Raw genomic sequence first — 24,220 nt, 5'->3', positions numbered from 1 at the left:
GATTTAAGGGTCTAGATCTGATAGATAGAGTGCCTGATGAACTATGGAATGAGGTTCGTGACACTGTACAGGAGACAGGGATCAAGACCATCCCCATGGAAAAGAAATGCAAAAAAGCAAAATGGCTGTCTGGGGAGGCCTTACAAATAGCTGAGAAAAGAAGAGAAGTGAAAAGCAAAGGAGAAAAGGAAAGATGTAAGTATCTGAATGCAGAGTTCCAGAGAATGGCAAGGAGAGATAAGAAAGCCTTCCTCAGCGATCAGTGCAAAGAAATAGAGGAAAACAACAGAATGGGAAAGACTAGAGATCTCTTCAAGAAAATTAGAGATACCAAGGGAACATTCATGCAAAGATGGGCTCAATAAAGGACAGAAATGGTATGGACTTGACAGAAGCAGAAGATGTTAAGAAGAGGTGGCAAGAATACACAGAAGAACTGTACAAAAGAGATCTTCACGACCTGGATGATCACGATGGTGTGATCACTCATCTAGAGCCAGACATCTTGGAATGTGAAGTCAAGTGGGCCTTAGAAAGCATCACTACAAACAAAGCTAGTGGAGGTGATGGAATTCCAATGGAGCTATTTCAAATCCTGAAATATGATGCTGTGAAAGTGCTTTACTCAATATGCCAGCAAATCTGGAAAACTCAGCAGTGGCCACAGGACTGGAAAAGGTCAGTTTTCATTCCAATTCCAAAGAAAGGCAATGCTGAAACTATCGCACAGTTGCACTCATCTCACATGCTAGTAAAGTAATGCTCAAAATTCTCCAGGCCAGGCTTCAGCAATATGTGAACCGTGAACTCCCTGATGTTCAAGCTGGTTTTAGAAAAGGCAGAGGAACCAGAGATCAAATTGCCAACATCCGCTGGATCATCGAAAAAGCAAGAGAGTTCCAGAAAAACATCTACTTCTGCTTTATTGACTATGCCAAAGCCTTTGACTGTGTGGATCACAATAAACTGTGGAAAATTTTGAAAGAGATGGGCATACCAGACCACCTGACCTGCCTCTTGAGAAATCTGTATGCAGGTCAGGAAGCAACAGTTAGAACTGGACATGGAACAACAGACTGGTTCTAAATAGGAAGAGTACGTCAAGGGTGTATATTGTCACCCTGCTTATTTAACTTCTATGCAGAGTACATCGTGAGAAACGTTGGGAATGGAAGAAACACAAGTTGGAATCAAGATTGCCGAGAGAAATATCAATAACCTCAGATATGCAGATGACACCACCCTTATGGCAGAAAGTGAAGAGGAACTAAAAAGCCTCTTGATGAAAGTGAAAGTGGAGAGTGAAAAAGTTGGCTTAAAGCTCAACATTCAGAAAACTAAGATCCTGGCATCCGGTCCCATCACTTCATGGGAAATAGATGGGGAAACAGTGGAAACAATGTCAGACTTTATTTTCTTGGGCTCCAAAATCACTGCAGATGGTGACTGCAGCCATGAAATTAAAAGACGCTTACTCCTTGGAAGAAAAGTTATGACCAACCTGGATAGCATATTCAAAAGCAGAGACATTACTTTGCCAACTAAGGTCCATCTAGTCAAGGCTATGGTTTTTCCTGTGGTCATGTATGGATGTGAGAGTTGGACTGTGAAGAAGGCTGAGCACCGAAGAATAGATGCTTTTGAACTGTGGTGTTGGAGAAGACTCTTGAGAGTCCCATGGACTGCAAGGCGATCCAACCAGTCCATTCTGAAGGAGATCAGCCCTGGGATTTCTTTGGAGGGAATGATGCTGGAGCTGAAACTCCAGTACTTTGTCCATCTCATGCAAAGAGTTGACTCATTGGAAAAGACTCTGATGCTGGGAGGGATTGGGGGCAGGAGGAGAAGGGGACAATAGAGGATGAGATGGCTGGATGGCATCACTGACTCGATGGACTTGAGTCTGAGTGAACTCTGGGAGTTGGTGATGGACAGGGAGGCCTGGCGCGCTGCAATTCATGGGGTTGCAAAGAGTCGGACACGACTGAGCGACTGAACTGAACTGATGAGAAATTTGTCACTGGATTAAAGAAAGATCAGCAGATGGGAGATGGGCTGGGGTAGGATCAGTGAGGTGGAATTCAACTCTTCCTTCAGGCTCTGAACACTTTAACCTGTGCCTTAGAAGGATAATACCTATGCTTCAAGTGGTGCATGTGAGGATTGAGGATGTGAAAAGTTGACAGAAGTGGCAAAAAGACTCATGAATGTTGGTCTATGGGTTTGTCTATGCGAGCTTGAACAGAATTTGCATCTACTCTCATGTGAAAATTGTATAAATCTTATGTTGAATTGGTTCACTGTGCTTTTCAGGTGTACTATATCCTTCTACTAATCTGTATATTCACTCTATTAATTTTGGGGAGTTTGATATTTAAACTCCAACTAAAAATCTTAATTTACTACTTAAAATAATTGTATATATTATATTGTTGTATATATTTGTATATATATTGTATATATTATACACAAAGTAATATATAGTGGAACTATTTATAACCTTGTTCTGTATTTTCCAAGTCTCCTGGCAAATGTGTTATCATTCTTTCATAATTAAAAAAAATAAAAGAAAATCTCACATACCTCTTTTGCCTTTATCTCTTTCTGCATGCATACACACTCACATATACCCCTCTAACCAGTGGTGTTGGAAAAGCACCACTTTGGATTATCTTTCCTGGCTTTCACTTTTTTACTTTTCCAAAATCTCAGCTGTTCCCCTTAGCCCTGCAGGCAAATTTCAAGAATTTTAATTCTTAAAATTAAGAATCCATTTAATTTTGTTAGAATCTCCCAAGTTGCCCTATCTGTGAACTGGTGGGCAGGTTGCTATGGGGTGTTATCATTTCTTTATTAGTGTCCGTCAGAACAGATTTTCAGGACTGCAGTATATTCAGGTCTGAGCTCCATGTGGGTGAAATAAATAGGTGTTGGAATAACTGACTAAATGAGGTGACAAGGATAATGGGGGTGATGAGAGCAATTTGAATTTACCTTGGTGCCCCTGAGAGCATCTCTCCCACCGTGGTAACCACACTTAGCCTATGAGTAAGTCATGACTCCAGAAGCATTCAAACAACTGAACTTTTGCTATTTCAGGCCTGAGACATTTTGATTTTTCATTTTATATGGCTCTGAGGAAACCAGGACTGGAGGCAGAGGCAAATAAAGAAGGCTTTAGGCTGTGTATCTTAAAAAAAAAAGTTCTATTGAGGTTGGTTTTTCCCCTTTACTATGCCCATAGTATTTGTCAAGAGCAAATTTTAAGATCTGTATCACATTGTACTGGAGAAATGAGACGGGATGAATTTCGAGCACAAAAACTCTCTAATTTAGAATCCAGAGCATCTCTGTAGAACATCTATGTCTTCTTCAGTTTGAACTTTGAGATTTCACTAGATGTAACAAGTTCCAGTTCCTCCCATCTCAAAATGGGCACAGATGAGCCACAATGACAGAGAGCATCCTAGATTCGATCCATTTTCAAACAACAGACACAAATTCAATCAATTCCACTTGGCAAATAATAAATTTATTAGGTGCCTACAAGTACAAAACACTGAAAGCTGCTGTAGGAGATTATAAAGACATATAGAAGAGCCCTGCTCTCAGAGAGCTTACAACCTAGGCATTTAGTCACAATTAGTAAGTTGGGGCAATATTACTGTAGGTGGTTTAAAGTGGACTTCTTGAAAATGTTCATATCCTTCACATTCTCCTCCGGTCAAATATGTAAGGAATCCTTTGAACAGGAAAGCAAACAGTGGGAAAGAGACCTTTTATGGAATGAATCCATGACCTTGGCTTTGCTTATGAGCATCTTTCAGTTGCTGTTGCTTATTCTTGTAACTTTCTCAGCATCGTTTCCTCGTGACCTTTGTTTGGAGAGCATCTCAGTGCTTCCTGAACCTTCACCAGGGTTTCCTGTTTGTGAGTGAGTGGCTCAGTTGCAGTTTGGCCTTGGAATGATTTGCAGTCTGATTTTTTCCTGCAGCAAATCTATATTTTCATTTCAGTTGATGCTAGGATGGTAAGCCTTGCCATCTGTGGTTTGAAAGGTGGTAGAGAGATGCAATACAATGGAAAGCAGGCCAGACGTTTCCCTTACTTTAAACATTTAATAGTGCACTTATTGATTATATTCTGTACAGATATAGAGCAAGTTATAAACCTTTTATTTACTTTTTTTCATTTAGACTGTATTCATGTAAAGTGTATTTACATTAGCAAAAAAACAAAAAACAAACCAAAAAGCCTTGAGGTACAAAATCCAAAAGAATATCTGAGGTATAAATACAAGTATATTTTAAATAATAATTTTTATCATGCTTTATCTATGTTGGAAAGCACAGTGGACAGGTAGGTGTACATATTTCTTAATAGAATGGTATATACAACATACAATCTTACAAATCTGAAGGCCATTAAAATTGAATATACAAGTATATCTTCATGAGGAACACTAATATCCAAAATACTCAAATTAAACTCTGATCTGTCCCCGCCCCTTAATTCTTCAAGGAACCTTTGAAATAACACTGACAATGGTAACTAAATTATAACAAAATTAAAATCCTTCTTACAACTCTCATTCATACATTATTCACTTTTGATCCATATAAAATAAATTTCACTAATACTGTCTTTTGAGCCAACCTTTACTATTACAGTAAAACCTGTATAAAGACCACCCTTCCAAAACCCTGCACTAGTGTATTTTTATTTGTTTTTACTGTGATTAGAACTTTCCATTACTACTAAAATCTATCCCAAGGGCTTCAGAAAAAAGAAGAAAAAGAAATATAGGAAAAACATAACAAACCCTCTTTGCTAATAAGGACAAATCCAATTAATAAACATATGCAGCTTTAAAAAAATGCTGCTAATAACCATAACGACAACAAGCAACTTTTTAGTTGGGTTACATTTGCAAGGAGTTCCTTGGGACATAGTTTCCTGTGTTCCCATACATAGTGCCTTTAAGAGTTTCTCCTAACACAGACATGCAAAGACTTTGCAGATACACAGAAAGTGTTGATACTTGATTCAGAAGTAGACAGAGTGGTCAGTTTTCATATCTCAACTTAAAAACCAAAAACAAAACAAAACTGCTTTGGTGCTAGCAAGGAAGAATTTCCATCCCTGAATTCACCTGTACTGGATAAAAACAAATTTGCTCCTTGCAATCAGATTTAGAGACAAACTGTGTTCGAAAGGGGCTATCTGAGTAAATTACAATCACTTTTAAGGTAAAGAAGAGGTTGGTGGAAAATACGTCTACTAATTCAGAAAAGAAAAGAAAAAAAGACATGGGTGGGTTGTCCAACACCCCAAAATAAAATAAATGGGTTCCCTTTCTGGACGATTCCACGGGTAGTCAGGTATTTCAGGTTAAACTGAACCTGGTGCATCAAAATCCTTCTTGGAGGTGTCTCAGTGTGCCAGACACTGCGGCCCAACTTACACATCTCTGCCATTCAACCAGCAACAAACACACATACACACACTCCTCTGTGCAAACCTTTCTTTGCTCTTCTCAGTGAGAAAACATGTCAAAGAGGACCAACTATTCCAGTGGATACACCCATCCCTCCACACACTGCAAAGAAAATGACAGGCACACGTGCACAGACACTGACATTGCAAGAAAAGGAAGCCTCTTCATTATCTTCCCTAATGCAGTTATAGAGTTTTGCTTCTCAGAAGCAATTCAAATAAGAATACTTTTTTTTTTTTTGCACAGTCATATATTCCAGTCAAGGTCCATAATACAGACCTTACACAAACAGGAAGCAGCTTTAAAAAGGTATCAAATCACTATAGTCAATTCCCACTCTCCAATTTGTAGTTTCGTTTCAGGATCAGACACTGAATCCAATCTTCCAAGAACTGGCAAGTGTTCTAGAAACAAACGCCCAGACAGTGGACACGCTTCAGGAATCACCTAGATTTGGTGTCTTTGGTTTCAGTGTTCTGATGACTGAAGGAGTCACGGATCTTTACCACTTCAGCTGCACACAAATGTCCAAAAGATTTCGTGTACCACTCTGGCATGTGGCCCCTACGGCAGACAGAAAGGAAACGCAAACACATTATTCAAGTTGGAAAAGCCTGAATCAGCTGAAGGGAGTTCTGAATACACTTCTATTTCTTGATGTGCAAATGTGCAAGTAAAGATCTCTCTTACTATTCCAAAGTAATCTCCTGACACCTTCATCACACTTATGGAACCAGAAGTTTCTCAAGGAATAGCATACTGAGTGCAAATATGGGGTGAGACTGGGCTTCCCTGGTGGTTCAGACAGTAAAGAATCTGCTTGCAATGCAGGAGACCTGGGTTTGATCCCGGGGTTGGGAAGATCCCCAGCAGGAGGAAATGGCAACCACTCCAGTATTCTTGCCTCGAGAATCCCACGGACAGAGGAGGCTGGAGGGCTACAGTCCATGGAGTCACAAAGAGTAGGACATGATCGAGCAACTAACACACAGAGACTGGGTATAACTATTCAGGAAAGCTCTGGCGTATCGAACAAAAACAGATAACAGATACTTGAAGTACAGCAATGTAAAGACTTCAAACAAGAATTGATTTAGCAGGAGAGCCACTTTGGAAAGTTTTCAGAGGTTGATTTTTTTTTCTTGTTGGTATTACTGCATTTTATTCATTTTTGATAAGAAATCACACTGATCTAAGACACAGAGCATAGGCCTAATTAATTACTAAAAGGGCATGTCATATTATTCAAATATCTTTGAATATAAAATAACACACATGGGCTTGCTGATTCAAACTCCTATTTCCTGTGGCTTTAAGCTCATGGCAGAACCACCATATCCGCATTGCTTTAATACCAAATTCTCTAAAGGGTGGAAATTAGTAAGTGGTCCAGAAGACCCAGAAATGTGAAGGAGTTACTTTATAAACACTGCTCTTCATGGAGCATCCAAGATGCAAGGATTTATTCATTTAAGCTTTTTTTTTTTTTGCATAGATAAAAAATCTGAATCTACTTTATGCCCCTCACTCACGATGTAAAAAAAAAAAAAAAAAAGTCAGCATCAGAACGTACCTTAAGTCTGCTCTGCACATGTAGGTGAGTTTGGATTTCCCTGACCCACAGGGTTCAATCAGATATCTGGCCAGGAGCACATTGACCCTCACTCCCACCACAGGGGCCCGGTCATGATCCACCGAGGTGAGTAAAAGGGCACAAGCTCCCTTGGGTAAATTAGTCCTCCATGTTCTGCAGAGACAAAACGAGAGGGGGAGTAAATGGGAGGTTCCTGGAAGCCAAGTTTAAAATGGGGCCTCACTCTTACAGGAAGGAGCTGAAAGGCAGGATAGGGGCCCCCTGGTGACGCTGCCTGGGCAGAAAGCATCCTTGTGCAAGAACTCACGAATGGCTCACTCTGTACAGAGCCCCTTCTGCAGTGGGTATACAAGCTCACACAGTCAGTTCTTTGAAAGACAACCAAACTGAAGTGAATTTGAAAACCCTTTTTATGTTTCACAAATGTACTAGAACGTGGACGTCCAAACTTACTCTGTTGGAGAAGTTCTGGACTAACGATGTGACATTTCCTCAATTTTTGAAATTCTTCCTTCAATAATGTCTTCAGAGAATGTAGGAATTACATATAAATCAGCTTAAACCACAGCTCACTTGGGACCCAAATGTTATTTCCTGGCTGATGCATTCACTAGCTATTTCTGAGAAAATCTATCCTAAAGGGGAAAAAATAGCTACTACTGAGCACATCTGATGGACTGTGCCTCTCTCTCTGAGCTCAGTTCCAAGACTTCAAACCACTTTCAGGGATGGACACACTGCTGGAATAAATGCAGATGTTATCTTTCTTATCTGGAAGGGTTCAATGCTTTTATGGAAGCACATGTTCTATTTTAAGTCATTTTAATGTAACTTTCAGTGACATATAAGCTCATTCTTGCCACAATAATCAATCTGGAAGCGCTCACCTCAGAACGACATAGTCCCGAGCAGGATGGGGCGCCATACTGTTTTGGATGTACTGGTAAATTTCAGTCTGGCTGTCCAGGATTTCAATCACTTTTGAATCCAACAAGTCTACATCCCAGAGGTGCTGCTCTTTCAGGAGGCGCTTTAAGATTTCCTCGGGTGTTGCAGGGACTTCGATGGTTGCCCGCCAAAGCCTCAGAGGCGGTCCTTCACTCACCTGAGAAGAGGACAGACTTTTCAGTGCCGAGACAGTCCCTACTCAACTAGACTCTTAAGACAAGCTGCTAGCCAGGTACATGGACCTAATGCTTATTTCTGACTTTAACAGGCTGCTGACCTCAAGTATATTCAAGATCAGAACAGAAAGCAGATAGGACTGCTGGCGTCACCTCTGATTTTGTTTTCCTGGGACCCATATTAGGGTCAACGCAATGCAAGTAAGATTTGTTTGCATGTCCAAGCCTGTATGGCCATCTGGACTGTGTTCAAGGTTTCTTTCTACTCAAGGTGGTAGAGACAAGTCAACAAATACCTCCATGTGCATGGAAAGTCACACAGGGTATCTCTGCCCTCAAGGGGCTTTCAAGTTAAACCAACCATCCCTGCCCCCAGCACTCCCTGCTTATTAGAGGGCCAGGAGAAGAGTGACTGAGAACGGAGGAGAGCCTGAGGGGGTTCCAATCAAAGGATGGAAACAGCCAGCTCCTCATGAAACGCCCGGAGGCCCAAGACCATTAGTAACATATTCCAGGAAACTCTTGAATGATTCTCTGGAGCCAGAGGATTTCACTAGGGAGTTTCCTCTGACATGAGTTCAATGAGCACCATCCCTTATTGAACTGGTTTCCACTCTTACCTCGGGGATAATGAATCACCTATCTGCCCAGCTCTAGAGGGAAGGCAATGGGTGACAGACCGCCACTGTGTTGGCAAAAGGGCCTGGTCTCTAATGAATCCAAGTCCCAACCACCAGACTCAGATGGCCGACAATGAGGATACAACTTACCTTCTTATAGGAGAGCTCAGCCTGCTCAGATGTGGAGTAGCTGACCCAGCCTTTGAACTTCTCCTTGACCTCTTTAAACAGGCTGTCCACACAGTCTTGGAGGAAGTGTTGGTAGTTGGCTGAGTCATCATTACAAAGGCGTCCTAACGCTTCGAGGGTAAGTGGCTTTAGCTCCTGTTCGGTGTAGGAATTTCGACATCGGCTCATTTCCTCAGGAACCTGGGAGGGACACGAGAGACAAAAAGGATGTCTGTTGCCCATCGGTGGAAGTGGCAGGATCCTCAAGGCTGTGAAAGCAGTCTAATCCCCCTGCCTCCATCAGGTGAAGAGTGTCCCTGCTGACTTCACATGGTATCACGAGGATGCCAGCAGAGCACCTTCATAAAGGTACCTAGAAAGCTTATTGCTGTGTGAGGTCCTCCTCTTTAGGAAGAAGTTGGAGTAGAAGACAAAGTGACGAAACAAGGCCTACACTGATGAAGACACAGAATTTTTTTTTTAATTGAAGTATAGCTAATTGTTTTATATACTCCATTTAAAGTTATGATAAAATATTGGCTATATTCCCTGTGCTGTACAATATAGCTTGTGGTTTAACCCCTCAAACCACTATTTTGCTCTCTATACCCGTGAGTCTGTTTCTGTTTCACTGTATTCATTCTTTTGCCTTATTTTTTAGGTTCTACATATAAGTACATACTTGCTTTTCCCTGCCTGGCTTATTATACTAAGCATAATGCCCATCCATGTTGTTGCAAATGGCAAAACTCAAAATTTCATTCTTTTTTTTTTAATGGCAGAGTAGTATTTCATTTTCTAGACATACACACAGACGCACCCCACATATTCTTTAGTTCTTTATCCTTTCATCTGACGGACACTTAGGTTTAATGTTTTTTTTTTTCCCTTGGATATACACCTAGGAGAGGAATTGCTGGATTATAAGGTAGTTCTCGGAGGAGGTGATGGCACCCCACTCCAGGACTCTTGCCTGGAAAATCCCATGGGCGGAGGAGCCTGGTTGGCTGCAGTTCATGGGGTAGCGAAGAGTCGGACACGACTGAGCGACTTCCCTTTCACTTTTCACTTTCATGCATTGGAGAAGGAAATGGCAACCCACTCCAGTGTTCTTGCCTGGAGAATCACAGGGACAGGGGAGCCTGGTGGGCTGCCGTCTATGGGGTCGCACAGAGTCGGACACGACTGAAGCACCTTAGCAACAGCAGCAGCAGCAAGGTAGTTCTATTTTTAATTTTTTGAGGAAAGGCCATACTGTTTCCCATAGTGGTTGCACCTCATACAGAATTTACTTCAGATAATTTGTAGCTTTTGTTTTCTAAGTAAAGGGGTATGAAGGTTGGCAATTTCATGAAACATATTAACTCTACTGAGCTTATATATTATAAAATATATAAATAAGACATTCTCAGACTACATATATAATTTCCAGCTTGGGAAAGATCTTTTGGTTACGATGTGAACAAGTATGGAGCCCAAGATTTTGCCCCTAATTACATTATCCTCAACAAATAACAACGGAGAAGGCAATGGTAACCCACTCCAGTACTCTTGCCTGGAAAATCCCATGGACAGAAGAGCCTGGTAGGCTGAAGTCCACGGGGTTGCTAAGAGTCGGACACGACTGAGAGACTTCACTTTCATGCACTGGAGAAGGAAATGGCAACCCACTCCAGTGTTGTCTGGAGAATCCCAGAGACGGGGGAGCCTGGTAGGCTGCCGTCTATGGGGTCACACAGAGTCGGACACGACTAAAGTGACTTAGCAGCAGCAGCAGCAACAAATAACAAAACTTTCCATCTCCCTACCTGGAAAAGCTTCTTGCACTCAGCAATCATATGGGCTAGCCCTTGAGTGGCAGCGAGATTCTCATTCAGATCTTTCTGATCTGGTTTGCCCAAACTCTGTTTTCTTTGCATTACCCTAGAGAGAGAAATGAGGGAGAGGCAAGATTCAAATGTTTATATATTTTTAATCAGTGTGTTATTCTAGGAAACCTAAAAGAGAGAAAAAGGCTATTTCACTGGAGCTTATTTGACATTAAATAGTTGAAGAGAGTTTTACTTTGGTCACTAAAATTTCTCAGTTGTATCAACAACATACAAAAAACATGAAAGAGACTGTCTCTGATGAAATCCAGGCTATTTAAAACCATCATGTTAGGGGCTTCCCTTGTGGTCCAGTGATTACATATCTAAGCTCCCAAAGCAGGGGGCATGGGTTCGATTCTTGGTTGAGGTAACTAAGATTCCCCCATACCATGCAGCCCATAAAAATAAAACCACCATGTTAAATAGGTTCCTATTGAAACAGAGAAACTTCTAAGGTCTATACATGTGGGGTGGGGAGAAGGAAAGGCACCTCTGACTGGTGGGTGGGTGGGAAGCACTGGTCATTGGGGTAAATAGGATCATTCTTTCCAGTTCAAAATTAAACAGGAGCCCCTCCTGTTGGTGAGAGAAAAGTCTATTGTTTCCTAGAGGTTTTGTCTTAATCTTATCTGATCTCTTTCTACTGCTCCCCTTTAGTTCTCTATCCCATTAAAGCAGGAATGCTCAGGTCAATGGTTAGAACTAGTTAATTAAGCATTGTATGTCTTTTGGAAGCAAAGCTAACTTAACTGACACAACTAGGCCCCATCCCAACAGCTGAGAACTATCTGTCAAGTTCCTTTGGAGTTGAGGAAAAGGATCAGTAGAATGAATTTGGTAGAAAGGAGTTAATGATGGCTTTCCTATTTTATATAAAATATTTGTATAAGTAAGAAGTTCCTCTGCCATTTTTTTCCCATCAGACAGAAGCAAGTTAGTTACTTAACGGACCTGCCCCGCAGTCCCACCTCATGTATAAAATAGATACTAACAGCAGCTTCACCTCCTTCAATTGTTAGGAGGATTAAAGTTGATAATGAAAGCCCAGGGTGTAGACCCTTGCTGGGGACAGAATACGGTGCTGAGCAAACATCAGCCTTAGTTATTCTCCAGATTCCTTGACTTCCACAGTCACTTCACCTTCTCTACATCTAAGGAGAAACTGCAACATTGGCTCGGCTGGGTTCTTAACTTCGAGGCTGAACACCATCCTTACTTATTTCACATCCAGCTCCTTTCACTTTCTGGCACAGGCCAGCAGGTCGGTTCTACTGAAGAAGCCAAACCAGACTGGCTCTCTCTATGCAGAAGCCAGGACTGTTTTTGAGGTCAGTAAACCCGCATGACTCTTTGTGGGTAGAAAGTATGATGCCCATGTTACCGAGGACACTGACCAAGGGTCAGGGGAAACCCTCGCCGTGGCAAAGCAGGAATGCAAAGGTTTCTCAAAAGCAGGTTAAAACTAGATTGTCTAGGAGGCCACACGGCCAGGGCTGAGTAGGAAGGATGGGAGAAGCACAGGGGAGGAACGTGGGCTGCAAAAGAAGGAGGTCAAACTCCGTTTTGCTGGATTCAGGTACTAACACAACAAACAAACAGGCGGACAGCCCTGTCAGGACCCGGAGGCTGCCGCTGGCTGAACCACGGGGCGTGTGCATTGTCACCGCGCGTGCGCAGCTCACTGGCCCCGTACCTTGGGGAGGAGTTCTCTCTCTTCAGAGTGTTGAGGTGGAAGAGAGAAGGCGCCAAGCACACGGCCAGGTTGGTGGGGGTCATCTGGTTCTCCTTGACGGCTGCAGTGACATCGCTCAGGAAGTAAAGGAGCGTCTGTAGGACCTCCCGGTTCTCGTCGGGCAGGAGCATGATGGCGGCCTTGATCGCCTGGAGACGCTGGTCCTTGGGCACATCTGCACGACACCAGCACTTCCCCCGTCAACCCAGTGATTTTCCATGTACGTTTGCAAGGAAACGTCCCAAAAGCAAATACTGGCACCAAAGACCTCAGCCCAGCGCTGAACAAGCACTTGCAGAAAGTGTACTTGAGGTTAATATGGAAGCGATTAGGGATTGCACCAACGTCACTACCCTCAAGTATTTCCTGCCTGTGGAGGAACTGAGAATTTTAAACACCCACCATGCCAATATACTCCTAAATCCACCTCAGAGTTCAGCTCCAGATGATGTCTGCTGTTTTCTTTTAGTTTACAGAAATTTGGTTTCTTTCTTTTCTAAGTACTTTTTTTCAAAGCTCCTAGTTTCCTCAATTACTGAACATTATAGGCTTATACTTTTGTTCAGTTTCAAGAAATTATTAAAGACACATACAAGAGTACAAAAACTGAGATTTCTTCACTTTGACTACAAAGTGTTCAGCATCTCCAAGGACTTTCCTAATTTTAACTGATCTGCTCATTCTTTAGATGAGGAAAGGAAGCTGTTAAACTATTCAATTTAAACAACAGATGTTTTTTAGGTAGTAATTTAAGCTTTGGAAAGCCTACTGAGAGAGAGGCTGGTAGTAAAAATACATGCTTGAGAAAGAAACCCATAAAAATATAAATAATATAACAATATAATATAATGTATATATATGTATAAACTAATAAAGCAGGTAGAAAATGCTAAACACAACTTTCAGGTCTCCTATACTAGGCAAAATTTTTCTTTTGAAAGGCATGTGGTGGAAAATTCAAGTCACTCAAATGCAGCTCCATAGGACAAACTGATTAAACAGCTCCATGGTTACAATACATAACAAATACCTTGCTGGGGGAAATGTGACCTGTGTTTTCATAAAATCTGAAAGGATGAAACAAATAATGAAATAATCCAGACCAGCTCCATTTCTCATAAAATCAAGTCCCATGCGCCAATTCTAAAGACAATTCTAGCTCTGAGAGAAGCTGCTTTTAAATTACATTGCTGTAATACCACATTGAGCCAAGAAAAACACAAGGCTGTAAAAGCTATAATCCTGATCTTGATCATTAATTTAGACAACTGTTTGCTTTAAGCTTTACTTAAAAGTGAGATGGGCATGGGGATTGTTTTCCCAACTATTTCTGGCAGAAGCTGAGATGCATAACAGAAAGATTATTTATTCGTTTTACAGCAAGATAAAACACATGGACACCTGTGAAATTTTAAACACAACAGGCTTTGCTAGAGAGAAGTGAAGCAACAGAAATACCTATAGACAAGGCAGAGAGAGAGAGAAATCTTGGAATCTGCTCTTTTAAGTATGTTAGATTAACACTGTTCTTGAAATGAATGAAAAAAAATGAGTTCTTAGATTTGAATGTAAAAACGTACAATTGCTTAGTAATCGGAGAATGATGACAAAGGAGTTTTTCCTGCACTACTCAACAGATGTACAGAAATCTGTTTTGCAAACAAGGCAAAAAAGAAACAAAACAAAAACTGATGACCTGTCTCTAAGAGGTCATGATGTGGGTCCAAAAGAATGGCATCAAAGGAGCTATAGGTTTTGGCTGACCCCACTTTCCCCCACCGCCAACCATGTCAAGGTCAAAGAATACTCACATTGGTATATCTGCAGAAAGGTTTCTGAGAGTTTGTTTGTCATCAGTGGCTCAGGCAGATCTCGAAAATACTGCTTCAACATGTCTGCCACATCATAAGCAGACTGTCCCTCATAGTTGACACAATCTATGGTGCTTTCATTCATCTGGCGCAGAGCCTGAATCCGGGATTTGACACCCGATTTTCTGAAGAGGCCAACCTTTGTTGGAAAAACAAAACAAAATGTAAAGTGTCAAGAGGGACATTTTCACTGCAGAACTAGAAAATGATGCATGCACCTGAGCTCCCATGATTAAGTGGGACCTGCAGACATCAGCTCTCACCTGATCCAAACAATGGTTGCGGAGGTAGCGCATGGCCTGCTGGATGCTCTGGGGGAGGGGCTGTCCTGTGCGCTGAACGTTGACTGTCAGAGGGACCCCAAATACATTCCGGTCCTTGTAGTCTGGAACCTTGATCCTTTTCATGAACTTGGGCACAGCCCTATTGAGAAAATATTGGAGTCGGGAGGGATACATTTACTCCTCTTCTGTACATTTTGTCCACCTCTGCAGGTAAACCATGCGGGTTCTAGATCTGTGCTAATAAGATGGCTATTTAAATTTAAATTAAACAAAATTACAAATTCAGTTCCTCAGTCATATCAGCCACATTTTAAGTGCTCAATAGCCATCTGTGGCTGGTAGCTACTATTGGACAGTGAAAATATGGAATATTCCTACCACTACAGAAAATCCCACTGGACAGTGCTGTTCTAGATTTTCTAACAGTTGGGGCCATAAGGCCCAATAACACTTCCTCAGCTGGGGATTCTCCCTCCACTGCTAGCTCTGAGAATGGGGCCTATATTCTTAAGGGAGAACATGGGCTTCCTTCCAAAGTGGCGGCACAGGAAGGAACAAGAGGAGAAAGCTACAGTCAAGACCCTAAGTAGGAGCTTCATTTGTCCTGAAAATGGATGAGAATCATTTCTAAGCTCTTGATGAGATCCCAAAGTATTTAGGGTGAAAAAAAAGATCAGGATTAAAAAAAACAACAGCAAATGCATGATGTTGGTCCCACATAATGAGAACCAACTCCAGAGCTCAATGTAGGGTGCGGGGTCGGGGTGGGGGAGGAAGGCAAGTGAATGACCTGAAGTCAAAATAAATTCTCCTGCTGATGACCCGAGAGAACACAACATCTTCAGCTTTCTAAAGGAAGACAGAGGAGAACAATGAGGGTTTTGTGAGCCTACCCCAGGCTCCCTGGAGTCCTGACACCAGGTCCAGCCTGAGCAGTGTGTGCAACAGCAGGAAACTGCTGTCATGTATTAATGCTGTCAAGCAGAAATTCCAGCTCTACAAATGACCTCTCTGAGTGGGACAAGGAAGGGCAAAGCTGAACAGGAAAAGAACTTTGTGTAGAATTTCTCCTTACTCCGTGGATCCCACAGCATAAGGCTTTAACGTTTGGTTTTGACTCACGGGAAAAACTGACCAGAACTCAAGAAATATTCTGGACTTTCAGATTCTTGAGGGTTTGGCGGTGAGGTGGGGGCGGGTGGGGTGGGGTGGTGGGCCACTCAGAACTGAGAATGTGAAATATGCAGTTTTAAATAGCCAGCAGGGAAACTCTGGCTCGAAGCACAGAGGAACCCTGCGGAAGGCAGACTGCCTTGACTTTAGAGTGCTAAACCCACAGCCACGGTGTGTTTCTGTTTATAGCTCTAGGAAAGGTAAAACTGAAGCGCAGGGCCAAATCCGTATTTCCATACAGTGAAGTATATGGATCGCGGCTGTAAGTATGCATAATACTCGCTTTGTCGGGGGAGAAAAGCCCAGCGGCGGAATGTACAAGGAACACATTACGATCTCCACCGAGAATCTGAAGCATGTGGGGGATAAACCAGTCAATACTTATTTCTGTCATTCAGAACAAACAACTTCTGTATTTAGCAGGGCTCACATAATAACAGCCTTTGAACAGGAGATGCTTTGATGCTGAAGTTAACCTCACTAGGAGTCCCAAGGAGGGGAGGAGCTGGGGAGAGAAGTTACGTTGCTACATTGATTCTGGTTTTGCTACCAAGTGCTACTCATGAAATGGACCGAATCTCCATTTTATAAAGAACTAAAATTGTGCAAGTGGATAACAAACACTTAGATTAGTGAAAAGACTGAAGGAAACCCAGCTGATACTGCAAAATGCGCTGGGACGTCAATGTAGAGACATTTATCTGCTTTGCACTCAGTAGGAAAAATAAGCACATAATGGCTCCTGTCCATGACCTATTCAGCCCAGCAGTCTACATCTCACGGTATACACACCAAGGGCAGTACTTTTCGAGAGTGTGGAGAGTTCAATAAATTTTATTTTCATACATTATTTTTGTTTATAATATATTAGCGTGGTAAATTCCTTTATTTTTCACTGCTCAAGAATCTTTGTTGGAAAAAACATAACCTAAACTCTTTAGCCCAGGTAGATTTTTGTGATATTGCAGATACCTATATCAATCAAAAATGATTTCTAAAAAACGTGCATGAAGAGGGTTACAAAGCCAAGCACTATACATCAAGCATTTCAAAGTCGCTCTATGGATAGGACGCTCTAACATCCTATGATCTAAAATTTTCTTCCCTTCCTTCCAAAACATGATCTGATTCTGTACCTGTATTTGCCTGCAGTAGGCTATTCCTACCACTGGGAAGGAAGAGCCTGGACAATGTGGTGGAAGAGTAAAGAAGTCTCACCCTATCAACTGGCACTTTGTCACTCCTAGTGCTGAAAACTCAACCAAGCATGATGGAAATTTTCTAAAGCTATACCAGCTTAAGCAGTATTGCGCATGGACTCAAGAATGCAGACACTTACAGCATCGGGATGATGAACTAAAGATACAGGATCCACCTGTTACACCCTCAGTGCTGGGACAGCGCTGGTTGAAAATGTTTTCAAATATGGTTCACTGGGCAGTTTAAACCCTTACCAGCTAAAGCCATGCTTATTAGAAGGCGTGTATTTCTCCAGCAGGGCAGTTAACTTCAAGAGGGAGTACTTCTGCAGCAGGTTCATCTGGGCCACAGACTGGCAGTTAATCTGCAGTGACACGGAGTTTAGGCTCGGCCGATGAGAGCTCTGGAAGCTGTGCCATCTTAGCCTGTGCCTGCGAGAGAAGGGGGTGGAATGTTAGTACGAAAGCTTTTTAATGGGTTGACGCACAGTCAGCAGTGGGTCACTCACTGGCCTCTGATCTTAGGAACTGAGAAGATTCCATTTCCACTCCAGTCTATTTTACTTTGTCCTGTGGTAAAATACACACATAAATAACATTTACTCCTTTTACCACTTTTAATATACAGTTAAGTTCCCTGGTGGCTCAGCTGGTGAAGAATCTGCCTGCAAGGTAGGAGGCCTGGGTTCGATCCTTGGGTTGGGAAGATTCCCTGGAGAAGGGAACGGCTACCCACTCCAGTATTCTGGGCTGGAGAATTCCATGGGCTGTATAGTCCATGGGGTTGCAAAGAGTCAGACATGACTGAGCGGCTTTCACTCAGTCAAGTACATGAAGCATTAAATACATCCAGTGTTGGAGTTCTCTGGTGGCTCAGTGGTAAAGAATCTGCCCACCAAGCAGGAGACGTGGCTTCAATCCCTGTGGTCGGGAAGATCCCCTGGAGGAGGAAATGGCAACCCATTCCAGTATTCTTGCCTGGGAAATCCCATGGAGAGAGGAGCCTGGAGGGCTACAGTCCATGGGGTCACAAAGAATTGCACACGACTGAAGTGACTAAGCAACGATGACGACAAAGTGTTGCACAATCAATCAACCCCGCTATCCATTCACAGAACTGACTTCTTCCCAAATTCTGGTACCCAGTGAACAATGTTCATTAATTTTTTAGGATGATAGGATTTTCCCATCTAGCACTTTCCTTAGGAATTTCATGGCTATAAATGGTTCAATCCCATGTTCCCTACACAGCAAGCAGAAGCAGCCCCTTTCTGATCACTCGCCCCTCACCCCCACCAGGTAAGAAAAACTCTTACCTGTTGGACCTGGTCAGGGAGGCCCCGACCCCAGAATCCCTCCTTTCCGGGATGTCAGAGGGCTCCTCAGGCTCATTCAGTGAGTTGCCTGTGCTGTCCAGGTCACTGGGGGTGGCTCGGTCATTGTCCACATCCAGGTGTATCTGCTTGGGAGAGGACGGGCACGGTGAGACTGAGTCCAAGGCCGAGTCGGAGTCTCCCTCGTCGGAAAACTTCTCTGACCACTGGTTGACTATCCTCTGCATCCCCTTCACGTGGTAGAGGATGTCGTCCAGCTCAGGGAAGATGTCCTCGTTCTCCAGATCGGCCAGGTCACCCGAGCTGGAATAGAGGATGGAGCCCGGCACGTTGTCGTAGATACTCAGGCGGCTGCTCACAGAGCTTGAGGAGTTACGCCTCTTAAGTTCCTTGGGGCTGCTGTTTTCTCTCCTCAGGCTGATGTGGCCGGGGCCATGGAAGCTCCCGGTCCTCCAGTTCACAGAGCTGTTATTCCCTGAGGGAGAGAAACTGCCATTGGAAAGGGCTTTTGGGAAGGTGCCGGGCTTGTGATCTTCTGGGATGTAGAACACTGTGTCCTCTGGGTAGCTCTCCCGGTTTTTACAGTTCTGCTCCATGACGTTGTTGAATGTGGACTGATTGAAGGGATCGAAACCCTCCAAGTACATGCCTCCCCGCTTGTTGCAGGCGCTGAGGCTCCGGGTCCTGGTGACGGGACTGGGCGTGCTCACGTTGCTGCTGGTCTCAGACTGGCTGCTGCTGCTGCTGGTCTGCGTGGAGCTGGATATGCTCCTCTTCCGTACCATGGGGACGTTGATGTGGTTGCCGTTGAGGGCGGAGATCTCCACGCAGTTCAGCTGCTTCAGTTTCTCCTCGTCCACCCCCTCCTGCAGGATGGGCCCGCTGATGATCAGACCCAGCTTGGAAGGCGCCTTGTGCTTGCTGTGGTGGGAGCCCTTGAGCTTTAAGCTCTCCATGCGCTTCAGCAGGCTGTGCGTCTTGGACTTGGCAGTCTTCTCATGGCCCTTCATGCTGAAGCTGAAGCTGGACAGTTCCTTGGGAGAGGGCAGGCTGCAGAAGGAGTCATCGTTGCCTACAAAGGTGCCGGAGGAGCAGACGCTGAGGACGGAGTTAGTCCGGGCTGGGGCCGCCTCCCCGCGCTGGGGCGCGTGGGTGGTGAGGCTGCCTGTGCTGTGGACAGAAGCCACCTCCTGGCGATCGCTGAGGTCCGTCAGCATGTTTTCATGGCTCGGGGCGCTCTTCAGGTGGACAGTGTCTGGGGACCCAGGGATGGGGTCCTGCTTTGGAGAAAAGACGTCGAACTCTTCAAGCCGGGACCACCTTTTGCTGTCCCTCTGGAAAGTCCATTTGCCACTTATTGCACAAGGCTCGTCCTCGTCGGAATCTTCGCTCTGCAAAGACAGAAGGGAACCATTCGTCCCCTGAAACCAGCAGGTAGCATGGGGCAGGGCGTGCCCTGAGGCCCAGGGGCCAGGAGACTGACCATAATGCCATTCGTGTCAATACCCGCCCTTACAGCTTTATTATTATTTTTTAAAATAAGCAAGATGAATGTAAGCATTTCACAGGAAAAAGCCTGAGCAAGTGTTTCAAGCTAAAGAAGAGTTATTTTATGGAAACTCTGGGATCTAATTGCTCACAGAGGAAACCTCTGAGATCTGTGAAAATTCCAGGCATGTAAAATATTTTGAACTGGAATCAGCAATGGGTAGGACTCCCTCTGGTCTGCCTCCAGTTTTGCTGTCTGTTGATAGTATGTGTTTATATTCCGTTTTGCAACTAAAATGGTGGTTCTCAAACACTCTCATCTCTCAGCCTCTTCCCTGTTCATTTTCATTCCTCTCCCACCAACACGGGAACCAGAGTTAATGCCACAAGAGTCCTATGACGTTTCACACTCAGGCATGCTCCAGGCCATTTAATAAGGCCACACAAATACCCAGTTCTGCTGGCATGTAACATGCGCACACCCGCAGAACATCTCTGCTGGTGATGCCCGACTTATAGACGGGACCCAGGGTTACACCGTGACAGACTATTGCATCCGAGCCCCTTGATGGGATATCAAGGGGCACAGTTCAGTGGAGTGTCTCCCGTGAGCAGGGCCCCCCGGGACAGCGGGTGGAGAGCACTGAACGCTGACGTGAGGTGGGGTGAGGTGGGGTTCCCGCTCATTCATTTAAAAGGTTTATGGTAGTTTTGGGGTTCCTGCTCATTCGTTTAAAAGGTTTAACTCCCCCAAGAAGGCAACTTGGCGCAGGTTAGATAATTAAAATCGGTACTCTGACAGTGAAAAATCTGTTCTTTGACCAAACTCACTTCTGTTTACTCTAATTTGTGGCATTCACTCCCACCACTACACCCACCTCTTCTCCTAAGATATCTCATAAGACATCCTCACATTTCAAACACAGGAGAAAATACCATCCGAATCAGTTACGTGCCAGCATTTCACTAGAATGTGTGGGATTTCCAGCCTCCCTCTTTCTCCTCTAATTCCTTTTCTCCCTTCAAAGCTCTAGTCTTCCATATCCCACCAGCCAGCCTTCCCTGCCATCTCTACAGCTTCAAAACACAGGTACTCTTACACATGGGAATTCAGAGTTCCCAAGAACTTCAACTGCAGTTTCTGCAGGGAGGCAATGCAAAATGCACCAGAATTCCTTAAGCCTCATCCCTATAATATGTTGCAGGCATTGAGTTAATGAGGTAAAATCACAGAAAATCTGTTCAGATCAAAAATGGCAGGCGAGACACAGGTTATTGGCTAGCTGCAGCTATTGGTTTCAATTACATAAGGCTACAGTTTTTGGTAAACCTGTCTGGATTATAACATTTAAAATGTAGGTATTTTTAGAACAAGGAAGTAAGAATTTGTGAAACAAAATCTATCACAAAACACATAATCCAATTTTTCATCTTCTCCTTTGCTCCTACTCTATGATACATTTTATATACTCACTCTTTTCCGATGAGGACTGATTTCCAGCTTCATCACCGCACATTTGTTTAAAGTATTTAGACGCCTACAGTGCAAAGAAATAACATTAGCAAAGACAGGAAACCAAGGAGGGGTGGATAAATATTTTTTCCAAACAGTTGACGTGTTTGAGTTTCTTTAAATCCATTAATTGAGAAGAGTATTCGAAACTTCTTTAAAAAGTGAAGTTTAAAAATACTTTTATATTTCACAAGTTTTTTTCATTTACATTTAATATTACTATTTTACAGGGAAATGGCACACTGCAGTGATTCTGTAAAGTGCCTCTTATTCTTCACAGAACAAACAACCCTCATTTGAAGACATGTATTCTTCCAATAGCCCCTAAGTTGAGCCATTAAGTATTTCCACCCAGTGCCAAGAAGTAAAAGCCAGTGGTCTCCTTTCACAGAAGCAGGAACATGAACAAGTAACCAAGCTGAGCTGTTGGTGAATAAAGTGTTTGCTGTTGTAATGTATTCTATCTCAAATCAAAATTCAAATGTAAAAATTTAGTTATCTCTGACAAATGATAAACAAATGATAGGTAGTCTGTTAAAAAATTTAGTGAGCTGTGTATAGAAAGGAGATTTGAACTCTCTTTACTACCTAATTCTTTTTTCAGCTTCCTGTATAGGACAGGAAAATGCATTGGTATAGCTGTAGCAATAGTGCAAACGATTAATTTTAAAAACTGTATACTTCAAAAGTCAACATCTTTAAAAATTCAAAAAATAAGCGCTTGAGTCAGATTCTTCTTTGGAACAGGAGTCAAATTTTTTACTCTGAATGCTTTAAAAAAAAAAAAAAATTCCTGCCAAAGAGTAATAATTTAAAATTAGGAAAGTAATTTAGTTTCATTGAAAATGAAGTACTTAAAGCAAAACTCCACCTCACTGGGAAATAATGAAATAGCTCAAAGAAAGAAACCCTTTACAGATGCAGGAATAAATGGCATGTAAAACTGTGAATGACAGCTTTTCAGGCCCCACATCGTTCTAACATCTTCCAGATGACCATCACTTAGTTGTCTTCAAATGGATCCTTAACATAGCTGCCGTCCACCATCAGTTAAGATTGCAGTTCTTCCTATTTCACAGGACAAGCGCATTTAATGCACACAAGTTCAAACTGATTCTGAGCCCTCTTCAAGGCTCTATCGTTCTGATCCTGTTCTTGCAGCTTGTCTAATAACTTGGATAAAGGAGGGTAGAAAGTATTTTTGCCTGCTGATAAGACTGCCTTTGATTTCATAGATTATGTGGTAGCCTGCTTATAGGATAAACAAAGATAATCCTAAACAGAGCACCTATGCTCAGGAAAAGTCTCTCTGATAATGGGAACGGAAAGAAAACAAATAACTTAAAAAAAAAAAGTCCACAGACATTAAAACGAGTGGATATAAAGTCCCTTTCAAAGGGGCATCCATTACTTCAATGACTTGTATCCACAGTGTTTTAGTTCTCAAATGTTTTTAAGATGTAAAGAATCCAGGATGGTTACAGTCTTAGGTCTGGGTTTCATTAATCAAACCTGAAATCAAATACCCACTTGACTTCATTTGGGCTTTAATGGTCGAGTGGTGTTTATAATCAAGTTTACTAGGCATGGATGCCTCTGGGGGTGGGGGAGGGACTTACTTCACAAGCTGCAGATTTGAGTCAGACAGAAAAGAAGGTCATTTTTGTAAAGGTCAGTGTTAAGTTTTTCTCTAGGTAGCACCAAGCTAACAGCGCTTCAAAACTGAATCCCAGGAGTTATTCCTGAAGTTTTTATGGAATTCACGTGTCCCCTAGGCAACTCCAAAGTGGGATGTTACCAATTTAGAGAGGGTACTGACAAGAAGTAGCAGTTGGGGACGCACTCTGGGTCAGGCATTGTGCCTGGAGCCTCACGTGTATTATTTCGTCTTGATAGAGACACTACTATTTATTTTCAATGTCTAGATGAGGAAATGAGGCTTGGAGTGGACACAAACCTGGTCCAAGGCTGTAGGACTAAAGCACGGTGACTCTGGCCCTGAGAAGCAGTCTCTTCCGCGTTCCTTTCTAAAATAAATGTTAATCATGATAACATATGGGAGCATACTTCTACCCTAAGTATGACTCCTCCAGTGAGTGGCACAACACTGGTATCTCACACTGTCTGTCCGGAAGCCCGGGGGTCCTTTCTGGCCCCCAGGGTCCCTGCTGGCTCAGCTCCTCAGGAATGTGTCAGTCTTATCTGCTGGGCAACTTGCACTCTGCTCAGAGGGGGAGGGAGCACGGAGTGAGCCATCAGAGGTTCAAGAGCTTTGCTGGAGGAGCTGCAAGCACCCTGATAAAACCATGGCAGGCGTGGTCCTGGGCCTCACGTAGTCAAAGTGAAAACAGGGAAGCAGAAGAGAAGTGAGAAAGGCAAAAGGAACGTATACCTATGGCCTGATATATGGCAGAAAGCATCACAATACTGTAATTATCCTCCAATGAAAATAAATATGCAATTTTTTTAAAAAGAGCATAAAACATAAAAAAAAACAAACAAACAAACAAAAAAAAAAAACCCAAGAACACTGTTCCTCCATCTCTCTCTAAAAATATACCCCCCAAAAGAATAAATACTAGCCAGGTGTCAAGAACATCCATGAATAGCTTACCATTTTTATTCTAGTTTGAGATGCTAAAGGTGAAATGAAAGGTTCAAAGAAATGTATTTCCAAGATGCTGTTATTATTTGACACTAAAAGCACAATGTGAGTTTCCTAAGAAATATACTATTTAAAAATATAAAAAAA

General features: G+C 42.9%; 1 protein-coding gene across 7 annotated transcripts in view; it reads right to left on the bottom strand.

Annotated features, from left to right (window-relative positions):
* Nucleotides 1-3,510: 3,510 nt before the first annotated feature.
* The window catches only part of DLC1 (DLC1 Rho GTPase activating protein), a 515,375-nt gene continuing 494,665 nt past the window's right edge, over nt 3,511-24,220 (bottom strand). For 6 of the 7 annotated variants that reach the window (XM_040243175.1, XM_040243174.1, XM_040243177.1 and 3 more), the window contains 11 exons: nt 21,430-21,493; nt 18,450-19,858; nt 17,389-17,565; nt 14,741-14,900; nt 14,418-14,616; nt 12,568-12,781; nt 10,812-10,926; nt 8,986-9,204; nt 7,979-8,196; nt 7,071-7,244; nt 3,517-6,061 (listed from right to left, as the gene is read on the bottom strand). In XM_040243175.1, the coding sequence (XP_040099109.1) occupies nt 5,941-6,061; nt 7,071-7,244; nt 7,979-8,196; nt 8,986-9,204; nt 10,812-10,926; nt 12,568-12,781; nt 14,418-14,616; nt 14,741-14,900; nt 17,389-17,565; nt 18,450-19,858; nt 21,430-21,493 (3,070 nt within the window). In that variant the 3' untranslated portion in view covers nt 3,517-5,940. Of the gene's footprint in view, nt 6,062-7,070; nt 7,245-7,978; nt 8,197-8,985; nt 9,205-10,811; nt 10,927-12,567; nt 12,782-14,417; nt 14,617-14,740; nt 14,901-17,388; nt 17,566-18,449; nt 19,859-21,429; nt 21,494-24,220 lie in introns of all 7 variants that reach the window. The other variant, XM_040243173.1, reaches the window with a different exon arrangement.

This window comes from Oryx dammah, unplaced genomic scaffold (genome assembly GCF_014754425.2).
Source record: "Oryx dammah isolate SB20612 unplaced genomic scaffold, SCBI_Odam_1.1 HiC_scaffold_7, whole genome shotgun sequence".
Lineage (NCBI taxonomy): Eukaryota > Metazoa > Chordata > Mammalia > Artiodactyla > Bovidae > Oryx > Oryx dammah.
This window is presented reverse-complemented; position numbering and strand designations above follow the sequence as displayed.